Source organism: Lactuca saligna, chromosome 1 (assembly GCF_052625555.1).
Source record: "Lactuca saligna cultivar CGN05327 chromosome 1, ASM5262555v1, whole genome shotgun sequence".
NCBI lineage: Eukaryota > Viridiplantae > Streptophyta > Magnoliopsida > Asterales > Asteraceae > Lactuca > Lactuca saligna.
This window is the reverse complement of record NC_136417.1, coordinates 69133419-69157733: the sequence shown is the minus strand read 5'-3', so window position 1 is coordinate 69157733 and position 24315 is coordinate 69133419. Positions and strand designations below refer to the sequence as shown.

The window sequence follows — 24315 nt, the reverse complement described above, 5'->3', positions numbered from 1 at the left end:
CATAACACTCATCGAAATACTTAACCATCGCGGTCTTGTTAGACCCAAACATCTCCAGAATCTGACCCCAGATAATCCTAATCACCTTCCCCTGGATGATCTCCCTGACACGATCCTCTGTCAATGCTGGCCTATCCTGGCTGCCAGCTCCCGATCCTGACCTAGATCCAGTCTCAAGATGTCTTATAACCACCATTCTGATAATACCCCAGAGAGATCTCAAATAATCCATACAATAATAGGGAACCAACTCCCAACTAAACCCCATGGGTTGTGACTTCCTTTTTACGCGTATGGGTCTTGTGCTTTCAGTAGTACGGGCCCATACTACCTTCCACGCCCACCCATATTTGTCTTAAGTATCTCCACAACACCCTAACAATATACATAAATGTAGCAAGCGCTAAATCCTCACTCCTAGAGGAATGCTAAATATCTTATAACTAGCCTCCCAGCGTCTCACTACCCACCCATCCATGAAACTTCCACCAACCCTGCAACACTAGTGTATGCTAGCCATACATAACGTTGGACCCCATAGACATCCAAATACTCGGTCCTACTCTAAGCCCACAACCATACGAGGAGCTAGAAATAAAGTTGAACCAAACATTCTCAGGCTATAAGATCTTAATTATGTACAACTGTGATGCATACACTAAGCAACCACAGTAATGATGTTAATCTCATATAATCAGGAAATTTTATCATGCAATTCCTGAAGATGCCTAACCTAGTACTAGCATGTTGTTCTAACATATCACATAATCAAATAATTGCATGGTATTTTGGGGTCTACTTACTGGCTCCGACTGATCGTAGACTCTGCATCCTCTTTTCTTATTTTGAAAACCATTTTTAAAAAAATCATTTTAAAAATATATTCTGTAGTTTGAGATTGGATTCACATGAGTGTTCCTCCAATTCACTCAAACCAAGGCTCTGTTACCAACTTGTAACATCCATAAAAATCAAGCCAATTTAAAACTTTTTATTTCATTTAAAACCATTCAGTTATTACAATTTATTTTCAAAATAGTTTAGACATCAGAGTTCCCAGAAATCATAATCGTAAATCGAGGAAGTGTATGGTCATGCCTTCGCCTTCCCGCGGTCATCCGCTGCACCTGAAACAATAATCAATAAATGTAAGCTCGAAGGCTTAGTGAGTTACCCCCAAAATACCAACCCCATACAACCATAAACATATCTTATAACAAACATAGAACAACCATGTATCATGAGTCTACAATGTGACTGGTCCACCCGTACCGGGCCTTCACTCCACCTAGTCCACTCTCTGAGTCTATAGTATAACTGGACCGCCCTCACCGGGCCTTTAGTCTATCTGGCCCACTCTCCGAGCCTCGGCACGTCTGGACCGCTCGCCGGGCATTCGGCCTGACTATGTGCCCTCCTGGGCCTACAGTCTATCCGGTCCGCCCTGTGTATGTTGGCCTACAGCACGAAGCAGGACCCCCCTCAACCCAACCCCCATACTAATCAAACAATCATGTGCACATAAATATCATACACTAGCATGTATATAACAGATAATCATATCGATCTAACAGATCACTAACCTAACAACCATACTATAACCAGGATACCGACCTAACTGGTCACTAGCATAACATTATCCTTTATACTAGAATACCGACCTAAACCAGGTCACTAACATAACATTATCCTTTATACTAGGATACCGACCTAAACCAGGTCACTAACATAATATCATCCTAACTATCAGGATGCAGATCTAGCAGATCACTAAACATATCAAACAAATACCCGAATACAAATCCGATAAAGAGCTGGCCTTGGTGCCTTAGACCTTGTTGATATAGTGAGGATAACTTACCTCGCAAGTAGTGTCGAAGTACCGTAAACCTCAGATAGCTATCTCACCTGAAATCACGAACTATCACATAATAAATACCAAGTCATTAGACAACACAACAATCTTGACTAAGGGTCCACACAATCCATCATGTCCATTCTCTTTCTTGGGCTAAGGCCCAATGCCAAGTCCATAACCTTGAAAGTCCTTATACAAAGCCTATTATTGGCCTAATTTACCAAATTAGGCCCAACTGCCTAATTAGGCCTAATTCCAAGATTCATTATCAAAACTTGGCCCAAAACATAATATTCATAAAGTCCAGCAAAGGCCCAAATCCAACTAGTCCATAAACAACCCAAAACCCGAAGCCCAATTGCTAAAGGCCCAACATAGGACGTACGTAGGGCGTACTCCTCTGGTACGCGGAGCGTACTCGTCCAGATGTTGACCACCATCGGGGTAGTTGACCCAGTACGTTGGGCGTACGCGAGGTTTCACCAAAACCCTAATAAGTGTTTAATGGCTTAAGCACTTAAGCCCAAACTCCAGATCCATCGACCAAATGTGCCATAGGACTATAAAGTCTCGAACTTTATCACTTTAGACGTCCATAAAGTTCTTAAAACATGCTCTTAATCCATTAAGACCTTCATACTTCATGCATGAGACAAATCTAGCTATTTGGACACACTTTTTAACTCTTAGGACCCCTTCTAAGGTCTGAAAGGACAACTCGTTTCGTCCAAATCATAACATGCACAATTTTGGGACTTTTGGGATAAGAATGCTTCCATAAAGCTAAAATGACTAGATATATCTCATACAAGTATAAAGTTCTAAGCTTTTACCTTATGGAGCTTCTAGGGCACAAACCAAATTCAGATCTACAAGCTTGATCGTCTTCTCCAACTCCTTGATGCAACATCTTCTTCTTCTTCTTAAAACACTCAAGAAACACTCAAAAATCTCAAACACTTAAGGAAATAGCTAGGGTTTGGGGAAAACGACTCTAAGCAGTGGAGGCTGGGGTAAGGGAGGGGTTTGTTCTCATAATGTTGCTTATATAGCCCCAAACCCTAAATATTAGGGTTTCCTTCTATCATGAGTACGCCCAGCGTACACAAGTGTACGCCCAACGTACTAGGGCGCGCCTAGTACACTCAGCGTACCCTTATGTACGCGTAGCGTACTCCTCCTGATCCCAAAATTGCAATTTAGCCCTTAGGCTTTTCATAGCTTTACCCTTCCATCCATAGGGACTATAAATGGCAAATCTTGGGATGTTACACTTCCTCTTGAAAGCGAATTTTCGAAAGTCTTGACATAGCACCTCGGTTAAGTCAATTGCATTATCCCTTATAGAGAAGATGTTATACACACAATACAGCCAGTCATTGCTCATGGTGTCTATACCACCATGTTTTCCGAATAATCCTCGAAGTATTAAGTGCATCAGTATAGTCCATAGTCCGGGAACTGAAGACTTCTTGAACTCCTTAGCTTTGAATTCTCCATTGTACCCAATTTGATTCAGAAACGAATGAAACCCTTCATTCGTAGGTTCTTGAACGCGAATTTTTTTGGGGTTTTCTACAATGTCGATCTCTTTGAGAAAGGTTTTCTTGTTAACTGGAACAATCTTATCATCAACAATCTTCACTTCTAGTACATCATCCTCAATTTTTATGTGTTGAAATGCTTTATGAAGAATACGAATAGGAAGTTTAGGGTTAGGGATTTTGGTGAGAGGAATTGCAATAGGGTGGAGGGTGGGTGGTGGGGTAAATATTTATATTTTGCTTTTTTTTTGTTTAATTATTGTAATAAAAGGAAAATGGAAATGAAATTGTAAAGGGAAAATCCATCATTTTAAATATTTTCAAAAAAATTTTCACCAAAACCGCAACAAAATGAAAGTTTTAGCCCGGTAGTGTTAGTCCAAAACTTTTTGAACTAAAGTAGTACCAACATGGACCATTTTTGCAATTTTGTCTTATAATTTATCCAAACTAAAATTATAAACGACTCCAAGTATAATTACTTAAAACTTCAGGGTTATTTTTAAACTTATGCCTCTTCCCCTCAACGCCGCATTGCTCTCGTTCTTCTAAAATCGAAACTGAACGCCTTCTTCCTCAATCCTCTGGGCACCACCATACTAGTCTCGTCTCCTTCCGGCCGCTTCTTCGTCTTGACTTCTGGATCTCGGAAATTTCTCAACTCTGTAAGTTTCTACCTTTTTTTTTTTTTTTTTTCCTGATAGCTCTACAACTAGTTAGAACACTGACCTAGGAAATTGAGATTGCGTGATGTCCGAAACTCATTCAATCTATGTTTTAGCGTGTTATATTTCAATTTGTTGTTTGGAAATATCTTCGGTCATTAATTAAACCCAACAAGTGTAGTGGAAGTCGTTTAAGAGTAAAAATACCTAATATGATATTATTCGAATCAATGTCAGATGCAAATATGTTGCAACAGTATTGTAATGATTTAGTGTTCACGAAGTACTAATACTCAATGTTCAATTTTCAAATTATCAACGAGTGATGACAAAAGACTAAGTTCAGTTGAATGCTTTGCTTGATTTATTGATTTATCATAAAGTATAAAAATAGGCTACTAAAGTACATCGACTATTCCCCTTTCTTTTTTCAGCTTGTGAAAAATTTCTAATTTCAAAGTTTTAGTCATCATTCATCAAGTCTGTGATCTGTTCCTTGCACTAACTTGACCTTTTCACTCTTTGCTAAATTCGATATGTTCTCTAGTTCCACGGAGTGCCAACATGACTTTTTCGTCCTTTGTGGATTTGCCAATTCTCTTGGGAAATGAAATCATACTTTGATATGCGAAATCTCTCTTTAAAAAATTTTCTCTCAAATGAAATGGCAATTAATCTCAATGTGTTTGTTTCTTTCGTGAAAGACGAGATTAGATGGAATATCGAGAGGTGCTTGATTATTCCGTATTAGTTGCATCTGTTGAACCTTTATAAGTTTCAACTCCTCAAGGAAATGTTTAATCCATATAAGCTCATATAATGATTTTGTCATGGCTCAATATTCAGCTTAGGCAGTTGATAAAGTAGCAACAATACCTTGTGGTTGAGCATCTCTCAAATGGACAACTCTTGCTATTAGCATTTGTATATCCTATAACTTGAGTGCTCCATTGCTCGCATATAATAGGCCTTTTCCCGAAGTTTTCTTGATGTATCTCAAAACTTGGACGTCTAGTGGCTAGTGACTGTCACATGGTGTACCTAGGAATTGGCTAAGAACATTCATCGGGATTGTTATATCCAGATGTGTAACATGTTACAGTGAGGTAGTACTTGAGTTCCCTAGTTAGTCATTTCGGTATTTGCTTTAATGCTCGGTGTCTGATAAGGGCTCTCTTTCTCTCTTTATCTGGAAGAAGCTTGACTTCAGACTATCTATAGGTTTGCTATCAGTTATACCCGTTTCTTTTAAGATGCCAAAGGCATACTTTTGATGGGAGATGAAGACGACCTGTTGGGATAATGCAACCTCTTGTGACTTGAGCTTTCATAGATTTTTTATCATCATGATGTCATCCACATATACAACCAAATAGATACAATAGATACAGAAGCAACGATAGAAGATACAATAATTAGTCTTCCAAGACTCTAAGCCATATTGAATCTCTAAAGGATCGAGCTAAAACAACCAAACCCTGCCTGTGATGTCTAGTTAAGTTCATAGAGAAAACGCCTTGAGTGGTATTCCACGTTAGACTTTCCCTAAGCAACAAACCCAAGAGGTTGCTCTATATAAACTCTGTGTAATTCTCCATTGTGAGAACAAGAATCAATACGCGGAGTCGCAGACAATGTCTGAAAACTCAAACCTTGAGTTAATCTTTAAGATCAATGTCTGCTTCTAATAAGTTAGTCCAGTTAAGTTTGGTAAACCAGTCAAGACTTGAAGATTAATAATCAACAAAGTATTCAAGTAATAAATGAAGTAAGATGGAGTATAATAAGACAGTTTAAGATTAGTAGAATGTAAATGAAAGAAGTTTGACTTGCAGGAGATATTGATGTGAAGAAAATAGATTTTGATTGCTTACTATTTTTGGTACATAACTCATGAAATATCTACTCCTTATATAACAAAGGAGAGACATAGTACAAACCAATAACACATTTTCAGGACCGGTTACAACTAAGAGTTTTGACTATCTGGCACTTAAAAGATTCATATGATTTTGTCTTAAGAACTATTACATCATGAAAAAGACAAAAAACAATAAATGCTTGTACAAACTCTGACTTCTGAATATCTTCATCTTGGTTTCAATCTAGCTTCAAAACTCTTCACATCTTGGACACAGGTTGACTTCTGATTGGTTCAGATTGCTAGAGGTTCACTTCTTATGCATTAACATCCATTTAAGAAAACATTTTGATGTCCAACCGGTAGAGACTGAGCTCGCTGATGAATAGCGACAATGGAAAGAAATATATGTATTGAGGTTATTTTGGCAACCAACAAGAACATATCAAAGTTATCATTCCCATAAACCTGTGTGTAGCACTTATCAACCAATCAAGCCTTTAATCGGTCTATATTTCTTTTAGGATTACTTTGACAGGATTAACTTTGACAATATAAATCCAATGACATCCGATGAGGAACCAAATCTCAAGTAAAGTTAGAGTGTAATGCATACATTTCATCAACCATTTGTTGTCGCCGTCCTCCGTGTGTGTGAAAATCTTTAGGGTCACCTTCTCTAATTTCTTTCTGTTTGTAATTTCTAATGGACTAATAGTTAGGCTTATGGTTTGTATTGATCAGTTTTTAAAAAAAAAAAAACATCCACATGATACGGTTCTAAAACATAAGGAACCAACTACATAGGTTCCGATTCCGGTTTCTACAATCCAAGATCCATCAATCTCGATTGATGTTGTAGGATCTCTCTATTTAGTCAACAACCTTCATCTTATAGCATTCCCTAAATCCACTTGGTAAACTTCGTCTCAGATGATTATCAATTCCATTTGGTAACTTTCATCTCAGAACATTACCAACTACAATTAGTGATCTCCATCTTAAAACATCACCCAACAAACAACTAACTTGTTATCATCGTCCCTAGGCATAACTACCATTTAACCGAACACTATCAATCTTTACTAACCACTTTAATCCTTCTATTTACTAGAAAACTAATATTATAACCAATTAGTCTCAACTAATTCTCTTAACATCTTATATCATTCATAATTCATAGATTAAGAATAGGAATTGTATGTGTTTAAATAGCTTTAAAAAATAGTTCACTTAGAATATGAATATAAATTATTTGAGTATTTCTATTACTGAATTTTCATTCTGTTTGTTGACGAAAGTGTTTATTGTTGAAGATGGGTGGATTTGGTAGCCTTGCACCAAAAACCAAGAATCTGGTAGTTGCTGGAGGATTAACAGGTTTTGTATTTGGAGTTTATTTCTACACTATGAGAGCTGTTGGTGGATCTGATGAACTTCAAGTAGCTATTGATAAGTTTGAATCTCATAAGAATGAAGAAGCATCAAAATGAGGAAGCTGGAGTTTTTTTTTTATAAATAAATTCACCACACATTTTGTATTTCTTCTTTTCCGTGGGCCCTACGATTTTCACTCTTATGACAACTAAACTACCACCCAGATTGCATGTTTTGTGATTAGTTATAACACCCTGCAACAAATTGGCAGTGTTTAGTGGTTTCTTGTTTTAGAATATTAATTTGTGTTGGTGATGATGTTTTTGTTTCTTTCTTTACATTGTTAAATGGGAATTTGTTTGTTTATTTATTTATTTTTTGCTCAGTTATGATTGGTAAAGATAGTTTTTGTAGTTGAAATTGTATTGTTTTTATTTAAGTTTAAGTGTGGCGAAAATAGTTGTATGCTTTTGGAAATTATATAATTACATAAAAGGGCAGCCGAATTAGATACATTTCTTTCATGGGCAACCTATTTATTTTCTTATTACTTATTATAGAGAAAATTTTCTTTAAATGCTAATCGAAATAGCTTTTGGATTAGAGATTTTTTGTTCTAAGTTAAAGCTTTAAGATCCCATTTCTATAGGAATTTTTATTTTTCATAAAAGATAAAAACTCAAAACTTTTAAAAGCTTATCGTGTTTTAATACTGTAATTTAGTGAAGGTTGATTGGTATGATTTTTTTAAGAAGTAAAAATGAAACCAAGAATTTAGAAATTCTTCAAAATTTGATTCATGGGTTAATGTTTTGTTAGTATAATATTTTTGAAATTATTGAAATTTATTGTATGAACTGGAATTTGAAGAAAGTGGAATAAGAGGATTTGAATGTCATCAGTAAGGTTGGCATATGTAACTTTTTTATGTTTAGTTTGTAAATGTGTGAGATGAAATAACCCTTTGTTATTATTATTATGATTAGGTGTATTCAAAATATCAAAAAACCGAAAAATCGAACCTAAAAATCTAAAAACCGAACCGATTTTCAGGTTAACAAAACTGGTATTTTTGAATTTTCCGGTTTGGTTAACCGAACCAGTAAATCTTCGGTTTTTCGGTTCGGTTACGGTTCATGCTTTATCCTACGGACGGTTAACCGAAAAATCGAAATTTTATTTTCTATTTGTTAAAATATTGTTTATGTTTACTCATTTAAAAGTTAATATCAAATTATTTCTTAGAAACTTTTAGTTACAACTAATAATCGTCATATAATTTACAATTTTCATTTGAAACCAATAATTTTCATCATTAACATTTGTTATAAATATACGATATAGATGATATAGATTCAAATTGTCATTTGCATTTCATCATCATTACACATAAATAACTAAATATTTGACTATCTTTTATCTATTAATTATACAATACATGTTTTTTACTTAGTTGATATTCTTTTCCATATTCCATAGATATTTGATAATTCATCATAATAATATTACTAATAGAAGCAACAATATAATTAAACAAATTATAGATTATTCATTATCATTCATTCTTTTTAAGGAATTTTTTATGGGGTTAAGTAATCTTAATATTTTATATTTAATTAGTAATGGTTAATTGGTTAACCGGATAACCAAACCAAAAAAATCGGTTAAACGAATACCGGTTAATATGATTTTTCGGTTTAAGTATAGGCTCAAGAAATGAACGAACCAATAGTCTTGGTTAACCTTTCGAAATACGTTTCCGGTTCGGTTAACCATCCATAAACACCCCTAATTATAATAATAACTATTATATATATATATATATATATATATATATATATATATATATATATATATATATATATATATATATATATATATATATATATATATATTTAAAAAACGAACAATTATTAATCAAGGAAGCGATAAATCATTCCAAAGTTTTGGAATTTAAAATAGTTGACCGTCAAATGAAGGGTTTTTGATTTGTACATCGGACGTGCATGTACCAAATTAGATAATAATATACACATGAAAAACATCTTAATAAATTAATTAACACGATGCTATAGAATGTGATTTGAAAAAAAAAATTAAAAAAAAACGTTTTTCTAACTTATGTGCATATGTACACATTTTGTCATATGCAAAAAACAAAATGAATATCATTATGAAAAAATGTTAAAAAATATGAATTTACATAAGTTTATTTTTTATTTTTTCCATAGAAGATAAGATGCAAAAGAATATTTTTCAAGTAAAATGAGTACATCGTGCACATTTTACATATTTTTTAGTAATAATATGGAAAGAGATTAAAAAAATATTGAATTTACATATTTTTATTTATTTATTTCTTTTATAAAAGCTGAGCTTGTTGGTTCACAAAACGATCTTAATGATTTTTAAAAAGTTATATATATATATATATATATATATATATATATATATATATATATATATATATATATATATATATATATATATATAAAGATTTTTATTTGAGACCATGTTAATTTTATGAAATATGGGAACGCGATCTTAACCACTATCTTGGAGATAAAAAAAAATCTAAAACACAAAATAAAATGCAGAATCCAAAAGTTCTTTTTTTAATTATTATTTTTATCATTTTATTTACCCAAAAATAAAAATAAAATCAAATAAATAAAAAAAATTACCGTTTTTTTAATATACATGAAATATTCTAATAGAATATTACACTGCAATTATTTAAATGAAATGAAGAATCCAAAAATTATTTTTTTAATTATTATTTTTTTTCATTTTATTTACCCAAAAAAATAAAAATAAAATAAAATAAATAAAAAATTACCGTTTTTTTAAATATACGTAAAATATTCTAATAGAATATTACCTTGTAATTATTTAAATGAAATTTTTAGAATGTTAGAATATTCTAGGATTCTACTAAAATTAATAGATATTTAATATTCTACCAAAATTGATATAATTTATAAAATATTCTAATATTCTATTAAAATTGTTTGAATATTTGTAATATAATATTGACAAAATTACAAAAATGGTTCCTATGGTTTGCCAAAAGTAACAAACTTAGTTCCTAAGTATTTATTTTGATGTGTTTGCCCCTTGTGGTTTGTAAAAGTTGCATTGGAGGTCCTTTTTCATAACTCCGTTCAGTTTGTAGCCGTTTGGGGTCATTAAGTTCAAAAAATATGGGAGTATTTTGGTATTTTTGCATTTGCTTCTCCACCCCCTTTAAAAAGCCCTAGCCAACGTTCAGAAAAATCAAACAACCATCTCTGAAAAATCGAAGCTCTCCTCTCTACTAAGAATGGTGATATGTACGTGTGGAAGTGTTGTTGTGAGAGTCACATCTTGGACGGACCTCAACCCAGGAAGGCGATTCTGGTCTGGTGCTTGAAACGGTCGAAGTTGTCCATTTCTTGGGTGGGTGGATGATCCGATGTGCCATAGAGCTGTGGAGGTGATTCCTGGCTTGCTAAGGAAGCTGAACAATGTTCAATGATGTTGAATCAAGCTCGTGCAGATGTTGTGAAGCTAAAGTGGATGCTTCTTCTATCTTGTTTTTTTTTTTTTTTTTTCGTTTATATATGTATGCACTAAGTAGGAATTGGATTTTGGGATGTATTTGGTCAGTGTATTTTGGGGTGTATTTTGGATATGTAATGTCGGATGGGTGTATAGAACTGGAATGGATATAACCAGTTAATTTTGGGATGGGATGTCATGTATTAGAATCTTAATGTAATGTATGGTTTTGGTTAATCAATTTAGTGGTATTTTGTATTATGATAATTAGAAAACATTGTTTTTGTGTTATTGATCATGAATGTTGGCATGGAATGGAAAGAGTTTTGTCTATTTTTCAAACATTTGAATGGAATGAGTAAAAAAAACAAGATCAAATCATTATAAGTAGACAATGGAATGGAATGAGTTTTGGTCATTCATTTAACAAACAATGGAATGGAATGAGTTTTGGTCATTTATCAAATAATGAAATGGAATGAGAAAAATACAAAATCAAAACACTATAAGTAAACAATGGAATGGAATGTGTTTTGGTAATTTGTCAAACAATGGAATGGAATGAGCAACACACAAGATCAAAACATGATAAGTAATTGGAAATGTTCACCATATTGATCATTACACCCACAAATGTAGCATGACATATGGCTAATATCAACTTAATTACATCACTAATTTAGGTAGTTGCAAAAGATGTAATTATCTAGATTAAACATGTTTGAACAAAAGCATCATTACAAGTTTATAATCTTAAACAAAAGGTAGGCAAATAACTTAATTAGTCATGCTTCACATGATGATCCAACTTCATTTAGGTCCTACTTTCTGCACTTGAGGCTTTTTTCCCTTGTCCCTTTTCTTTACTCTTAATCCACCCACTACAACTTCACTTGATCCACCCACTGAACCTTGACTTTTTACACCAATTGCATCTTTACTTGATCGACCCACACCACCTTGACTTGATCCACTCACTGCTCTTTGACTTGACCCCCATTTCCCCTTACATGTTCTAGAGTTATGTCCTTTATTATGAAACTTAGAATAAGTAACAGTCAAGAATTTCCTTGATAGGTTTGTTGACTGGTTAGTAGGCTCATCTATAGCCCTCCTCCTCTTTTTCTTGGGCCTTCCAACCTACAAAAATATTAAGGAAATCATAAAACAGGATGAATAAGAAAATATGTTAAGTAATATTCAACTTACTTGTGTATGATGTGTAGGGGGTATAAGAGTGGTTGGACATCTAGATTTTGGCCACATGCTCCTACCATTGATTGGATCTATTTTGTTGGAGTACATTGCCCTCCATGTTTCTAACTTATAACAGGGATGCACCCAATATTCAGGTTGTTGTGCATTTTCACCATTTTGAATATGTTCCCATATTGCACAAACTCTATGCCTGTAGACTATCCCTGTTATCTCCTAATACCTACAACTGCATGTCCCCTCTTTCAAGTTTACTACATACTGATCAAACATCATACCAGTCACTTGATGTTTTCCATCACCACAGAAGAGTGCCTTGTATTTGCTTGCAGCTGTTTTGATTGTGTCAAGTATAGTAGTTGATGTAGGGGTTAATATAGTTTTGCATTTATCAATTTCCTTTTGTACAATGCAATGTCTCTTCATCAAGTACATTGTAATGTACTATAAACAGGTAATGTTAGGCTTGTACCTGCCATGCTCTAGCTTAGAGTTGAATACTTCACACAGATTGTTTAGCAGACAATCTGAATGTGCTCTACCTGAAAAATGAGACCTAGCCCAATGGACTGGAGGAATCTTACTTAGCCATTCATGAGCCTCCTTACTGAAATCTTTGAACTCATTCATTTCCCTTTCAAAATCCCTAATGGTTGTATTTGTAGCACACCTCCACAAATGATCTCTAAACTCTTCTCCCCTCCATTGTAGCTTCATGTTTTCATGTATATGTCTCAAACACCATCTATGCTCTGCATTGGAAACACTTTTGCTCTTGTAGTTATTATTCCCTACATATAATGTAATTAATAGTTAGTATTGTTACAACTTTTAAAAGAGACTTATGTTATATGTATTCATACCTTTTGTCTGTCAGATACAAAAGTGAAGTTGCATGATGCATCCAAATCCAAATCACCACTAAGGAATTCCAAAAACCATGTCCATGAACTTGTTGTATTAGCTACCAAAACTGCATAAGCTAGTGGATATATTTCATTGTTGGAATCAGGACCCACAACTGTTAGAATTTGTCATGGTTGTGGTCCTTTCAAGAAACATCCATCCAATCCCAGAAATTTCCTTTTTCCAGATTTGAACCCCAACTTAAGTGCTCCAAGACAAATGTAAATCCTTTTGAAAATACGAGTTTAAACATCATGATTTGGTTCATTACACACTTCCAGCTTCACTGTTGTACCTGAGTTGTTGGTTTGTAACTCCAAACAATAATCTCTCATCAAATTGTATTGCCTTTCGTAGTCACTATATAGTTGTTCTTTTGCAATTGATTTAGCCCTGAACACCTTCATTCTTGATATGATTAATTCCAAATTCATTTGAAGCTCCTCCTGTAAGGCTGTTACTGGGATGCGAGGGTTGGAATCCACTTTTTGGAGAATAGTGCTTGCCAGGTTTCTAGATGTACATGCCTTCACTTTTATACTTTGTAAGCATAAATGTAGCACCTGGTTCTTGGTACATATTCTTTTATTAATATTTTTGCATTTTGGCCTTGGACTCGGTGAGTTGAAGGACCAACTCGCCGAGTAAAAGCGGGATGAGACGCGGGGTTTAAGCTGTGGACTCGACGAGTTGGGTCCTGGACTCGGCGAGTACGCCCTGTCCGGACAAAAACCCTAACCCAGGGGTTTGCACCCTATTTAAACACCTTAACACGGTCTCTTTCGTCCCATTTGCTCCCAGAAGACCCCCATAGCAAACCCTAGCCGTTATTGAAGCAATCTAAGGAATTTGGAGTGATTTTGGTGCTTTTATGACCCAATGAAGGAAGGAAAAGCTTGAAGGATCAAAAGGAGGCTAGAAGGATCTGATTTTGAGCATCATTTGCATTCTACAGAAGGTATAAAGTCTATACCTTGTTTGTTCTTTTGATAGATCCCATTTTGTGGGGTTTTAGGGCTTTTCTAAGCCATTTTGGTCACCAACTATGATTGCAAACATGGTTAGGGGTTGATGTTTCAAATCTAGGCCCTTAGAGGGGTTACAAGGCAGAAAGGAGTGGCTCTTGCAATCAAAGAAGGCCCCATGCATTGAAAGAGACTGTTTTAAGACCTTTTGAGCTCAAAGTCCCATGGAGGGACGTAAAGGTTGTAACTTTACGTGCTAGATCGATTGTAGAATTATAGATCTATATTTTGATCAAGGGTTGTATATCAGAAATCGAAGATTTAGTAAGAGGATGTGACCAACTCGAAGAGTCCATTCTTGGACTCGGCGAGTCCAAGGTTTCTGTTCCGTATCAGTTGAGCATCATAAGGACCCAGTTGAGTGTGGAAAGGTTTTAGGGGGTCCCAGGGAGTGACCCAACGTTCTGGACTAAACCATTGTTCTGGGAGTTCATGGAACTCGGAGAGTGCATGAGCAGACTCGACAAGTCCAAGGAAAACTTCTTAAGGATGAAGATGAACTCGATGAGTTGTTCATATAACTCGGCGAGTCAAGGACAGGACCTGTGTATCAGTTGAAGATGAACTCGACGAGTTGTTCATACAACTCGGTGAGTCGGATGTGGATTCAGTCGATGTTCATTTAGAAAGGAAAATTCGTCGAGTCATCGCCTAACTCGACGAGTAGAGACTGGTATAAGGACAAATGGAAGGATAGGGACTCAGCGAGTTGGCGAGCCAACTTAGCGAGTCAGGTCAACTAGAAGTTGACTTTGATTTTGATCTGGTCAGGGGTAAAATGGTTATTTTACCCTAAGAACAGTTAGCAGTGTATGACTAAGTGTTTTGTGGGAATTATAGTCGGAGGATTTCCGGAGCAGCAACGACAACAGTCAGAGGATTCCCGCACAGATCAGCAGCTACTACGAGGTGAGTTACCTTCCAGTAGCGGTGGGTCTACGGCCACAATGCCGGCCCACTAGTAGGAGTTGTATGATTAGATGATTTCCTTTGTGATATCATCTAGGTTTTGCTACTACCTGATATGTTATATGCTGGCGTGATATGTTATATGTGATAGTAGTAAAGTTTGGTTGTTAGGACCGAAGGGTAGGTCAGACACCCCAGATATGTCTGATAACATGTGCTTATATGTTTATATGCTGACATGATATGTTATATGTGATAGCGGTAGTAGGAGGGGAATAGTCCCCAAGTTCGGTTGTTAGGACCGAAGGGTAGTTCGAACACCCCAAATATGTCTGATAGTATGTTTATGTTATGATATATGTGATAGTAGCAGTAAGGGGTGGAATAGTCCCCGAGGGTCAGTTGTTAGGACCGACGGGTAGGTCAGCACCCCAAAATGGCTTGGCATGGGTAGGACGGCACCCTATAATGGCCGCATGGGTAGGACGACACCCCAGAATGGCCGCATGGGTAGGTCGGCACCCCAGAATGGTCGTACCGGGTAAGTCAGGCACCCCACAATTGCCCGGCACTATGTATGCTATGTGATTGCATGGTATGTGGTACGATGGGGGAACTCACTAAGCTTCGTGATTACAGTTTACAATTTTGGTTTCAGGTACCTCTTCAGCAAAGGGGAAGGAGCTGGTGCGGTAGCGGCGCATCATACACACACTCTTTGTTTTCTACACTATGAGTTATTTTGGGAATTGTACTCTGACATTATTATGTTTTTATGATTCGGTTTTCAGATACGAGACATGCTTTTATTAAATGATATGACCAGTTGATATTTTGATACAAATGTTGTGCAAATCACGTAATCAAAAATGAAATTTTTGGTCATGAAAATTGGGTCGTTACAATAAATGCTCATCAATAACTATCTTCACCAATCATTGTTCTTCTTCCGTAGATCTAGATATTTGAATAGCAAAAGGACAAGAATCTTTTTGTGAAATGATTGGTTTGCCCTTCGATGTGACTTTACTTACAGTGGAGGGCCCACCATCAGTGGAATCTGGAACCACCCCTTTACACTTTACTCTAACTCTCAGTTTTTCATTTTTGGCCATGTGTAGCGCCCTCCTTGTTTTTATTGAAAGCATCTTTATGTGGCCCTTTATATATTTTTTTGGTTTTGAAAGCTTGACCCACAATAAATGGTGTAACATGAACTACCCCAGAAGAACAAGGCACCTTCTTGTTCAAGTTTTTTTTAACATTCACTTCCTTGGGTCTTCCTCATATTCTGCATCTTCAAAATCATCATTGTTGATCACACATAAATCATCATCTTGGTTTAATTATAATTCTATGTTTGGTCCTTGTCCAAACCATTTAACCTCATCCACACAACTGGTAAACTCACTCATATCAACCTCCTAGTCATCTAAAATAGCTTCTGGGTCAACAATGTAGTAAGACTCATCCTCTTCTTCTGTATGTTCTTTTGAATCATCTTTTGAATCTTCTGCATGCCCTTGTTCATCTTCTTCATTCTGTTCTTCTTCAACTGCAACCTCTCTTTCAAAGTCACCTATATTCTGATATCCATCACTATTAAAAGGCTCAAAATCATCTAATATTTCTCTATGATCCTGGCAATTAATATCAACTGTAATATCTTGCATTGTATCAGTTTCTTTTGGTACAGGGAAATACGAATCATCCTTAAAATCATTAAGCACATCTTGTTTATTTGGCTCAAAAGGAACTAGGGACATGGAAAAATCATACACACTATCTTCTATTTATGCTTGATTAGCTGATTCTTTAAGTGGGACATTCGTGTCTAATTTCTTGCTACAAGAACCAATTCCCTTCTTATTAGGCCTAATCCTATTAAGTTCAGATCATCTAATTGCTCAATAACAACTTTACTCGGGGACATGAAGTAAGTGTGAAGTCTTGTAGAACCATGTTCAATGTACACATTAATCACTCTGTCTTGAGGGACATATTGAGCCATAGATATAACGTCTTGATCATTTCCTAGAGCCTTCAATAAAAAATCTAAGTCTAGATTAGGAATTCTATAATGATAGTACATTGTGTCATCCGTAGAATACCCTATCTCACGAATCATGTCATTTAGATCATGAACTAAAAAAAGATCAGTGTCAACGAAGTCAAAGAATGTCAACCTTCCCTCAACGTACTTTCTTCCTGGGAGCTTTGTAAAAAATCCACCATGATGTATCTTTAAAGTGAAGAAATTGTCGTGACCATCTGAAAAAGAAAAATCGATGAGCTTTGAATATACACACCAAGAAACACCCAAAAAAAATTAAACTTATTGTAATCTTTATCAAGGTCGGGTGCAATCGTATGAGGACCACGTAAATTCCACATACACAATACCATTTTTAGTTGATAAACCCTAAAATCGGATGTGAGGGATGAAGGATGAAGATCGTCAAGATGATCAGTATGATAAGGTGAAGTGGAGATGAAGGGGGGTTTCTTGGACTCTGGTTAATAGAGGATAGGTTAATGACGTATCACTGCCTAATCAAATCTTAAATGAGCGCCAAAAATAAAAAGACGAATATACCCCCACATTAATGACCCCAAACGGCTACAAACTGACGGAGTTATGAAAAAGGACCTCCAATGCAACTTTTACAAACCACAAGGGGCAAACATATCAAAAATACTTAGGGACTAAGTTTGTTACTTTATACAAACCACAGGGACCATTTTTGTAATTTTGTCTATAATATTCTGATAGAATATGTGAATATTATATAATTATATTAAAAATTTGTTCCCAATTGAACAGTTCCTTGATCTTATTGGACCACTTTTTTATATTTTATTTTATTTTATATATTTTTTTATTTATTTTCCGTTTATTGACTGATTTTTTTTTTCTTTTTGATAATTATACTGCATAGTGGATTACACGTCATGGCCAAGTGTTATCTCCTCAAACGATTCACCGCCCATACACACTTTCATCGATGTTCCCCACCGCTTCCCATTCTATAATCTGTCCTTCATTTTGCTTCCCGCTTCCGTCTCTAACACCAGACACAAATCCAGTTTCTTCCTCACTTATCTCCGCCGCTTCACCTTCAATCAGAAACAATCATCACCTTCCAACTCCATCGCTCATCGATTGTCCGCTTCAACAGACCACAATGGATTTATTCGCTTTAGTTCGAGAGGGGCAGCTCTTGGTTGTGCGACAACGTTGGTTGTCGGTGGCACTGGCTGGAGGTGTTGTGGTCTTCAGGTGATTTTCTTCTCAGTCTTCTTTCTTTCTCTCTCTCTGCTCTAATTCTGTAAAATTGGTTTGATTCTTCAAAAGAATCAAGATTTATGTTTGATTCTGTAAGCCCTACACCCTGAAAAAGTCCCCGTTCCCCCGATTACTATTTTCTCAAAATTAGGGCTTTCATTTTTTTAGTAGTCGTTTGTTTCTTGACCAACACTTTCATCTTGATTGCAAAATCTACTCTCTCTCATCTGTGATATCATTAAAATGTGATGTGGATTTTTTTTCAGAGATAAAAAGATGGAAGAGATGAAGGTTTGAGAAGTGTGGAGTGTTCAGAGGCTAATTGATTGCTGAAAGATCATATTCCAAGGCTACTAAAGATGGATCTAAACAAATTGACAAAAAGGTTTGCATTTTTCATACTCATTGTATATTTGTAGAATTGATGATTTTTTTTACACACCATATGCTTTTCACTATTGGATTGTGTGTGTGTGTGTTTGTGTGTATTTTCCCAACTACACGCTTGAAGAATAGCTTAAGAACCCTATTCGTCTACAATTATCGTTGTCAATGTCGGTAACCACAATCCTATGAGCATTCGTATTAGACAAGGAGGCAAATCAACGGCATTGGCAGCACCAATATCAACCATCACAACCATAAATCATCGACAAAGTCTCTAATTCGTCACCTTCTTGCGTTTTTTATTTCTTTCACCCGAGGTCGAATCCTGTTTCTTATATAAAGTTTTTTTCTCACTGTTTCACTTTATTCAATGACTCTTACATTCAGCCTATATTCTCTTTCACTACTGTCTGTACTTAGGCGAAGAGACGACACCATCGTCATCCCAACCAGGAGAGCTCACCAACTTCAGCGCCGATGATCGTTGGGATTAGTAGAGTCAGGGGCAGACGCAAGCTATGAGGTATGGAAGAGCTGTTCTACTGTTATTTCGATTTCGAATATTGGGGATTTTCTACTTATCACATCTTTGTCTCATTTTTCTACACCTCCACCTCCGCTATTATAAGATGGAAGGAAAACCCTATTGAGTTCTAAAATTAGAAAGTTCTTGAAGAAATACAAGCAAATTTATAAGCTCTATAGCTCCAAGGAAGCATATACAAATGGGTGATTGCTGCACATTGCAGTTGTTGCTATTGCAATTATCACAATACAAATTTGGAATCAAAATTTATGCTTTTTTTATGTACTTTGGGATCACCTTTAGAGATAATTTTTTCTTAGATGCTTGATAATAGATAAATCAATATATAATAAATTAGCTCAAATGAAAGTACAATAAGATAATATTTTTGCCATGATGAGGGTTTGAAGAGGCATGTAATGCCCCTGTTTCTGGGTTAAAAGCATTAATAAAGTTGTAAAAGTCTAGGTCAACCTTTGTAACTCATTTAGAAGTAGTAAAGAGGAATTATGTGAATATTATGTGAATTATATGCTTATTTGCTTAATTACTATGACTTAATTAATTAATAATAAAAATAAGCATTTAAAATAAATATTATAAAAAGCCGATATCTTTTAAGAACGTTGCAGTGGCCGAAACAAGGATTCCGGAGATATAAAGAACGTCGAAATCCGAGTTATAACGAAGAAGTTATGACCTGTCGAAATTTCGCGACAAAACCGGCACGGCACCGGGAAGCGTAAAAAGTAAATATTACGATAAAGTGATTTTTAGCCTTAACAATCTAAACTAAAGTCATAGTATTCGTTAAACCGAGAAGTTCGATAAAAAGAACGCCCAAATCTGACTTCGTATGAGCAACTTATGATTTTTCTAAGTTTTAGCTTAGCAGTAGACAACTAAATACTCGAATTTAAGATCAAGCGAAATTTAGCCGACACAACCTAAACGAGAATCGAAGGTCTCGTCAATAGTAGTACAACGGTAAAAAGACTGACGAAAACGGACGTCAGATGAAGAAGTTATGAAATTTTAACGGATTTTCCTGTCCCGGTCTGTTAAAAATAATAATATTAAAATTAAAGTCAAAATTAGCCAACGAAGTCTGAACAAAAGTTGTAGAGCATGATTTTAGCTACGCGTGCATATAAAGAACGTCAAAAACGGAGCTCATATGCGAAAGTTATGGATTTTAGAAGTTCGTGGCTCAAAATTCGAAAAATTTCGCATGAACAGTAACCGGACACGTCACCTCGCACGAAGCTGCTGCGTCACCGAGGACGTGGCCGAATCCGGACCAGACGCGTGTCGCAACTCCCTCGGACCGAAGCCTCGGCCAATCAGAAGACGCCTCGTGGCAGCCGCGTGTCCACCCCCGCAGAGACACGTCCGAGCCTCGTAGCCAACCTCCGTGTCTCGCCTCGCTGCTGCCACACGCCTCGTTCCCTCGCTGCCACCTCCTCCCTTCGTCACCGAGCCTCGCAGGAGCTACGTGGAAGCTTCTCAGCCACGGAGACCTCAGCCTCGCACCCTATAAATAGGGGGGCTGCGAGATCTCTCGACTACTTTTGAAAACTTGACATTTTTCACCCCTAAACTTATATTTTGACTATTTTGACTTCCCCCGAAGCCCCGGTATCATATTTAAAGCCCAAAATACGTCCCGAAGTGCCCGAAAACCTGGAAAATTTTATTTTTTCGGTTTTGAAGCTCCAAATCTCGCAGAGCCCGGTTTCTCAATAAAACTCCCGGTTTTATCAGAAACGATCATTTTAAGGAATGGATTGTTGTCCGATTATCATCAAATCAAGTGAGTGTATAGTCACTTTCATCTTACACATAGATATGAAGTATTTTCTATGAAATACGTGTTATGTGTAATTATAGTGATTGTTTATTTGAGATGATTGTTGAATACAATGTTTTATACAAGTTATAAACTGTATATGTATTTTATCTACAAATATGTTGGGTAGAACATGGGTAGACAAAATAGTTGATGTGTGTTAAAATGATGAGAGGCCTCGATGTTGTTGTTGTTCCAATCATCTAGCGGAGTATGGATGACGACCACGGACTCTTCTAGACAGTCTAGTGGAACGCTAGCAGGCTCGCAACCTGTAGGTGTTGTGAACGATGTGTTCACCGGTGTACTCCATCCCCCTCATGGTTGCCTTTAGGACATTTATTGTTGAGGAACCCCCTTAGCAGTAGTGACCATCCCGATGATTAAATCCTTAGACTAGGTCCCTTGTATAGGTGTTTAGGGACGTAAAGTGAGGATAACGGGAATGCGTAATCAGGGTTATTGTTGGTTGATGAAATTAATAAATTTATTGTTGATCGATGAAATTAATAAATTTATTATTATTTGTGAGTTGAAAACCCTATATGCTCACCAGGCTCCCAAGCCTGACCCACTCAGCTTTCTGTTTTACAGGTAGTGGACTCAGAGCATAATTATGATGATGATGATGAGGGAATTTGGATTATAGGCCATTAGTTGTAAAGAACTATTGTAAGGCTTATAATGTACTATTTATACTTATGTACTGTATCGAACATGACATCCCAAGTTTTTTAATGAAATACATTTCTAAGGAAATGCTTTTGATAAATCTTTATCATATTATTGTTTTGGGACAAATTCCGCAATTCTTTTATTAAAAGGTTACTCTGATTTTGAAATAAAGTATAAACAAAACCGGTCTTTTCTGGTCGTGAAATTGGGGATGTCACAGTTGGTATCAGAGCATTAGTTTAAGCGAACTAGGAATTTGTTGGATTTCTAGACTTAAACTTAGAATGCTAAGCGATGATTGTGAGGTGTGAGCACTAGTATATTTTAGGAAAGATGCCTAAAATGTTTTTATGTGCTAAATGTTATGTGTTTGCTATACATGATATTATTGTTCGGATCTATGGTTTGTTGCCGACCGGATCTGGAAAACCTTATGTGTGTAGGATTCTAAGCGTATGATTACGATATTAGAACTAGCATGTAAACGTTTCGGAGTCTATAGTGAATAAAGATCTAAATTCACCTTATTCGGTGTATAGATCAAGATGGCAAAGACCCGTAGCAGAAACGTAAACGCAAATGAAGATAGGAACCAACCCCCAGTGGTTCAGCAAATACCTGTTGTTGAAGAAGTTGCACCTGAGCCAGTCACCATGGCTGGAGTTCAAGCCATAATTCAGGCTATGCTAGCTGAACAAAGGGAAGAAATGAGACGAATTCTCCACGAGAATAGGGACGAATCTACCATACATGTTGAACCGATGGAGCCAATTCCCGAGCAATCCGAGGAAGGGAACTACAGCCGCTAAGTGAGTCAAATAGGGACTCAAGGTGAGCAAAGGGATGGCCCAGAAGGGAGAAACAACAAGGATGGGCGGATGTACAAAAATGTCTTGGGTGCGAAACCACCAAGTCTCTTAGGAAGCCCAAATCCTGTTGAGATCATGGACTGGATCTCCGAGATGGAAATGGTGTTTGAAAGTTGCGATTGTAGCGAGAAGTAGAAGACTGTCTTCGCTGTGAGACAATTGAAAACTTGAGTCTTGAGCTGGTGGAAGCTATTGGCAGATACAATGCCGCGAGGAGAAGCTCTGAAAATGTCATGGGATGAGTTCTTGGAACAAGTGAAGGCGCAATACTGTTCAGAGATAGATCTCATTGCTTTGAACAATGAGTTCCAAAATTTGAAAAAGGGGAAAATGAGCATCAATGACTATGTTGTTGCATTCACAGAAAAGATGAAGTTGTTTCCATACCTAGTGCCAACCGAACTTTCCAAAGTTGAGAAGTTCGCAAACGGACTGCCGGCTGACTTTGGCCCAACAGTCAAGATGGGAACCATTCTAAAATTAGCCGTTCGAGCAGCTAAGAATGTGGAGACTCAACAAAAGGAAAGAGGTCTAGAAAGGGCTGAGGTTGGTGAGAAACGGAAGTTCGATGGATCCTTGAAGTCCAACAAGAAGAGTAGATTCTTGAAGTCTGGTTCGAGAGGAGGAGGATCAGAAGCGAAGTGGTGTGACAAGTGTAAGAAGAAGCACTCTGGGAAGTGTGATGGAGGGGTCACTTGTTTCAAATGTGGAAAGCCTGGGCACTATGCCAATGAATGCACATTCACTAAGAAGGTCTGTTATGAGTGCAACGAGGAGGGGCACATTTCAAAGGATTGCCCAAAGAAGAAGGAGGCAGGAAGACCCAACATACCACCAAAGCCGAAGGCGAGAGCCTTCCAGATGATGCTTGAGGCTGCAAAGGAGGCAGCAGACGTCGCTTCAGGTACCTTTCTTGTAAATGGTTTTCCTGCAAACATACTATTTGATTCCGGAGCCAACTACTCCTTTGTGTCGCATAAATTTGGTGATAAATTAGCATTACCTGTAGAAAAACTTGATAATGCCCTAATTGTAGAAGTTGCCAGTGGCAAATTCATACTTGTTAGTAATCATATTAGGAACATCGTCATTGACCTAAACAGAAATGAATTCCACGAAGAGCTATTACCCATAGAGTTAAACGGTTTCGACATCGTTTTGGGTATGGATTGGCTTAGCGCCAACGATGATGAGGTTCTTTGCAAAAAGAAGATTGTAAGGGTGAACCCACCCAGAAGAGAATCATTTATGGTGTACGGGGAAAAACGCATAGTGAATTCTGGAATTATCTCCCTGATGAAAGCCAGGAAATGTTTGTCCAAAGGATGTGCGCGTACTTGGCATTCATAATTGATGCTAAGAAGGAGAAGAAATAGGTGCATAATATATCGGTTGTATGTGATTATCCAGAAGTCTTTCCCGGATTACCACCTGATAGGCAAGTGGAGTTTCGTATAGAATTGTTACCAGGAACAACACAGATAGCAAAGACACCTTACCGATTAGCACCGATGGAGATGAAGGAGCTCATGACGTAACTTCAGGAGCTGTTGGACAACGGTTTCATTCGACCTAGTTCATCACCCTGGGGAGCTCCGGTTGTCACACCCCCGAACCAGACGGCGGAAACGTCCGAGGGCTATCGTGACTCATTGAATACCATCACAATGCATATACATGAAACATAACATTATACATCACCAACATTTGGAATGATACAACTGGTAACGTTACATTCATTACATTGTTCAAAACATTACATTCTCAAAAAAAATAACTGTTTGATACTACTTAAACCACAGCAAAACGTCATAGAGTACAAA

The 24315-nt window shown here is 36.6% G+C and overlaps 1 protein-coding gene across 1 annotated transcript; it reads left to right on the top strand.

The window, feature by feature from the left end:
• Positions 1-3908: 3908 nt before the first annotated feature.
• Positions 3909-7675, top strand: LOC145039347 (cytochrome oxidase assembly protein; the record flags this gene model as incomplete). The annotated part of the gene is made up of 2 exons (XM_078987419.1): positions 3909-4067; positions 7230-7675. Coding segments are annotated over 2 exons (351 nt in total), but the record flags the coding sequence as incomplete, so codon positions are not given.
• Positions 7676-24315: the final 16640 nt, after the last annotated feature.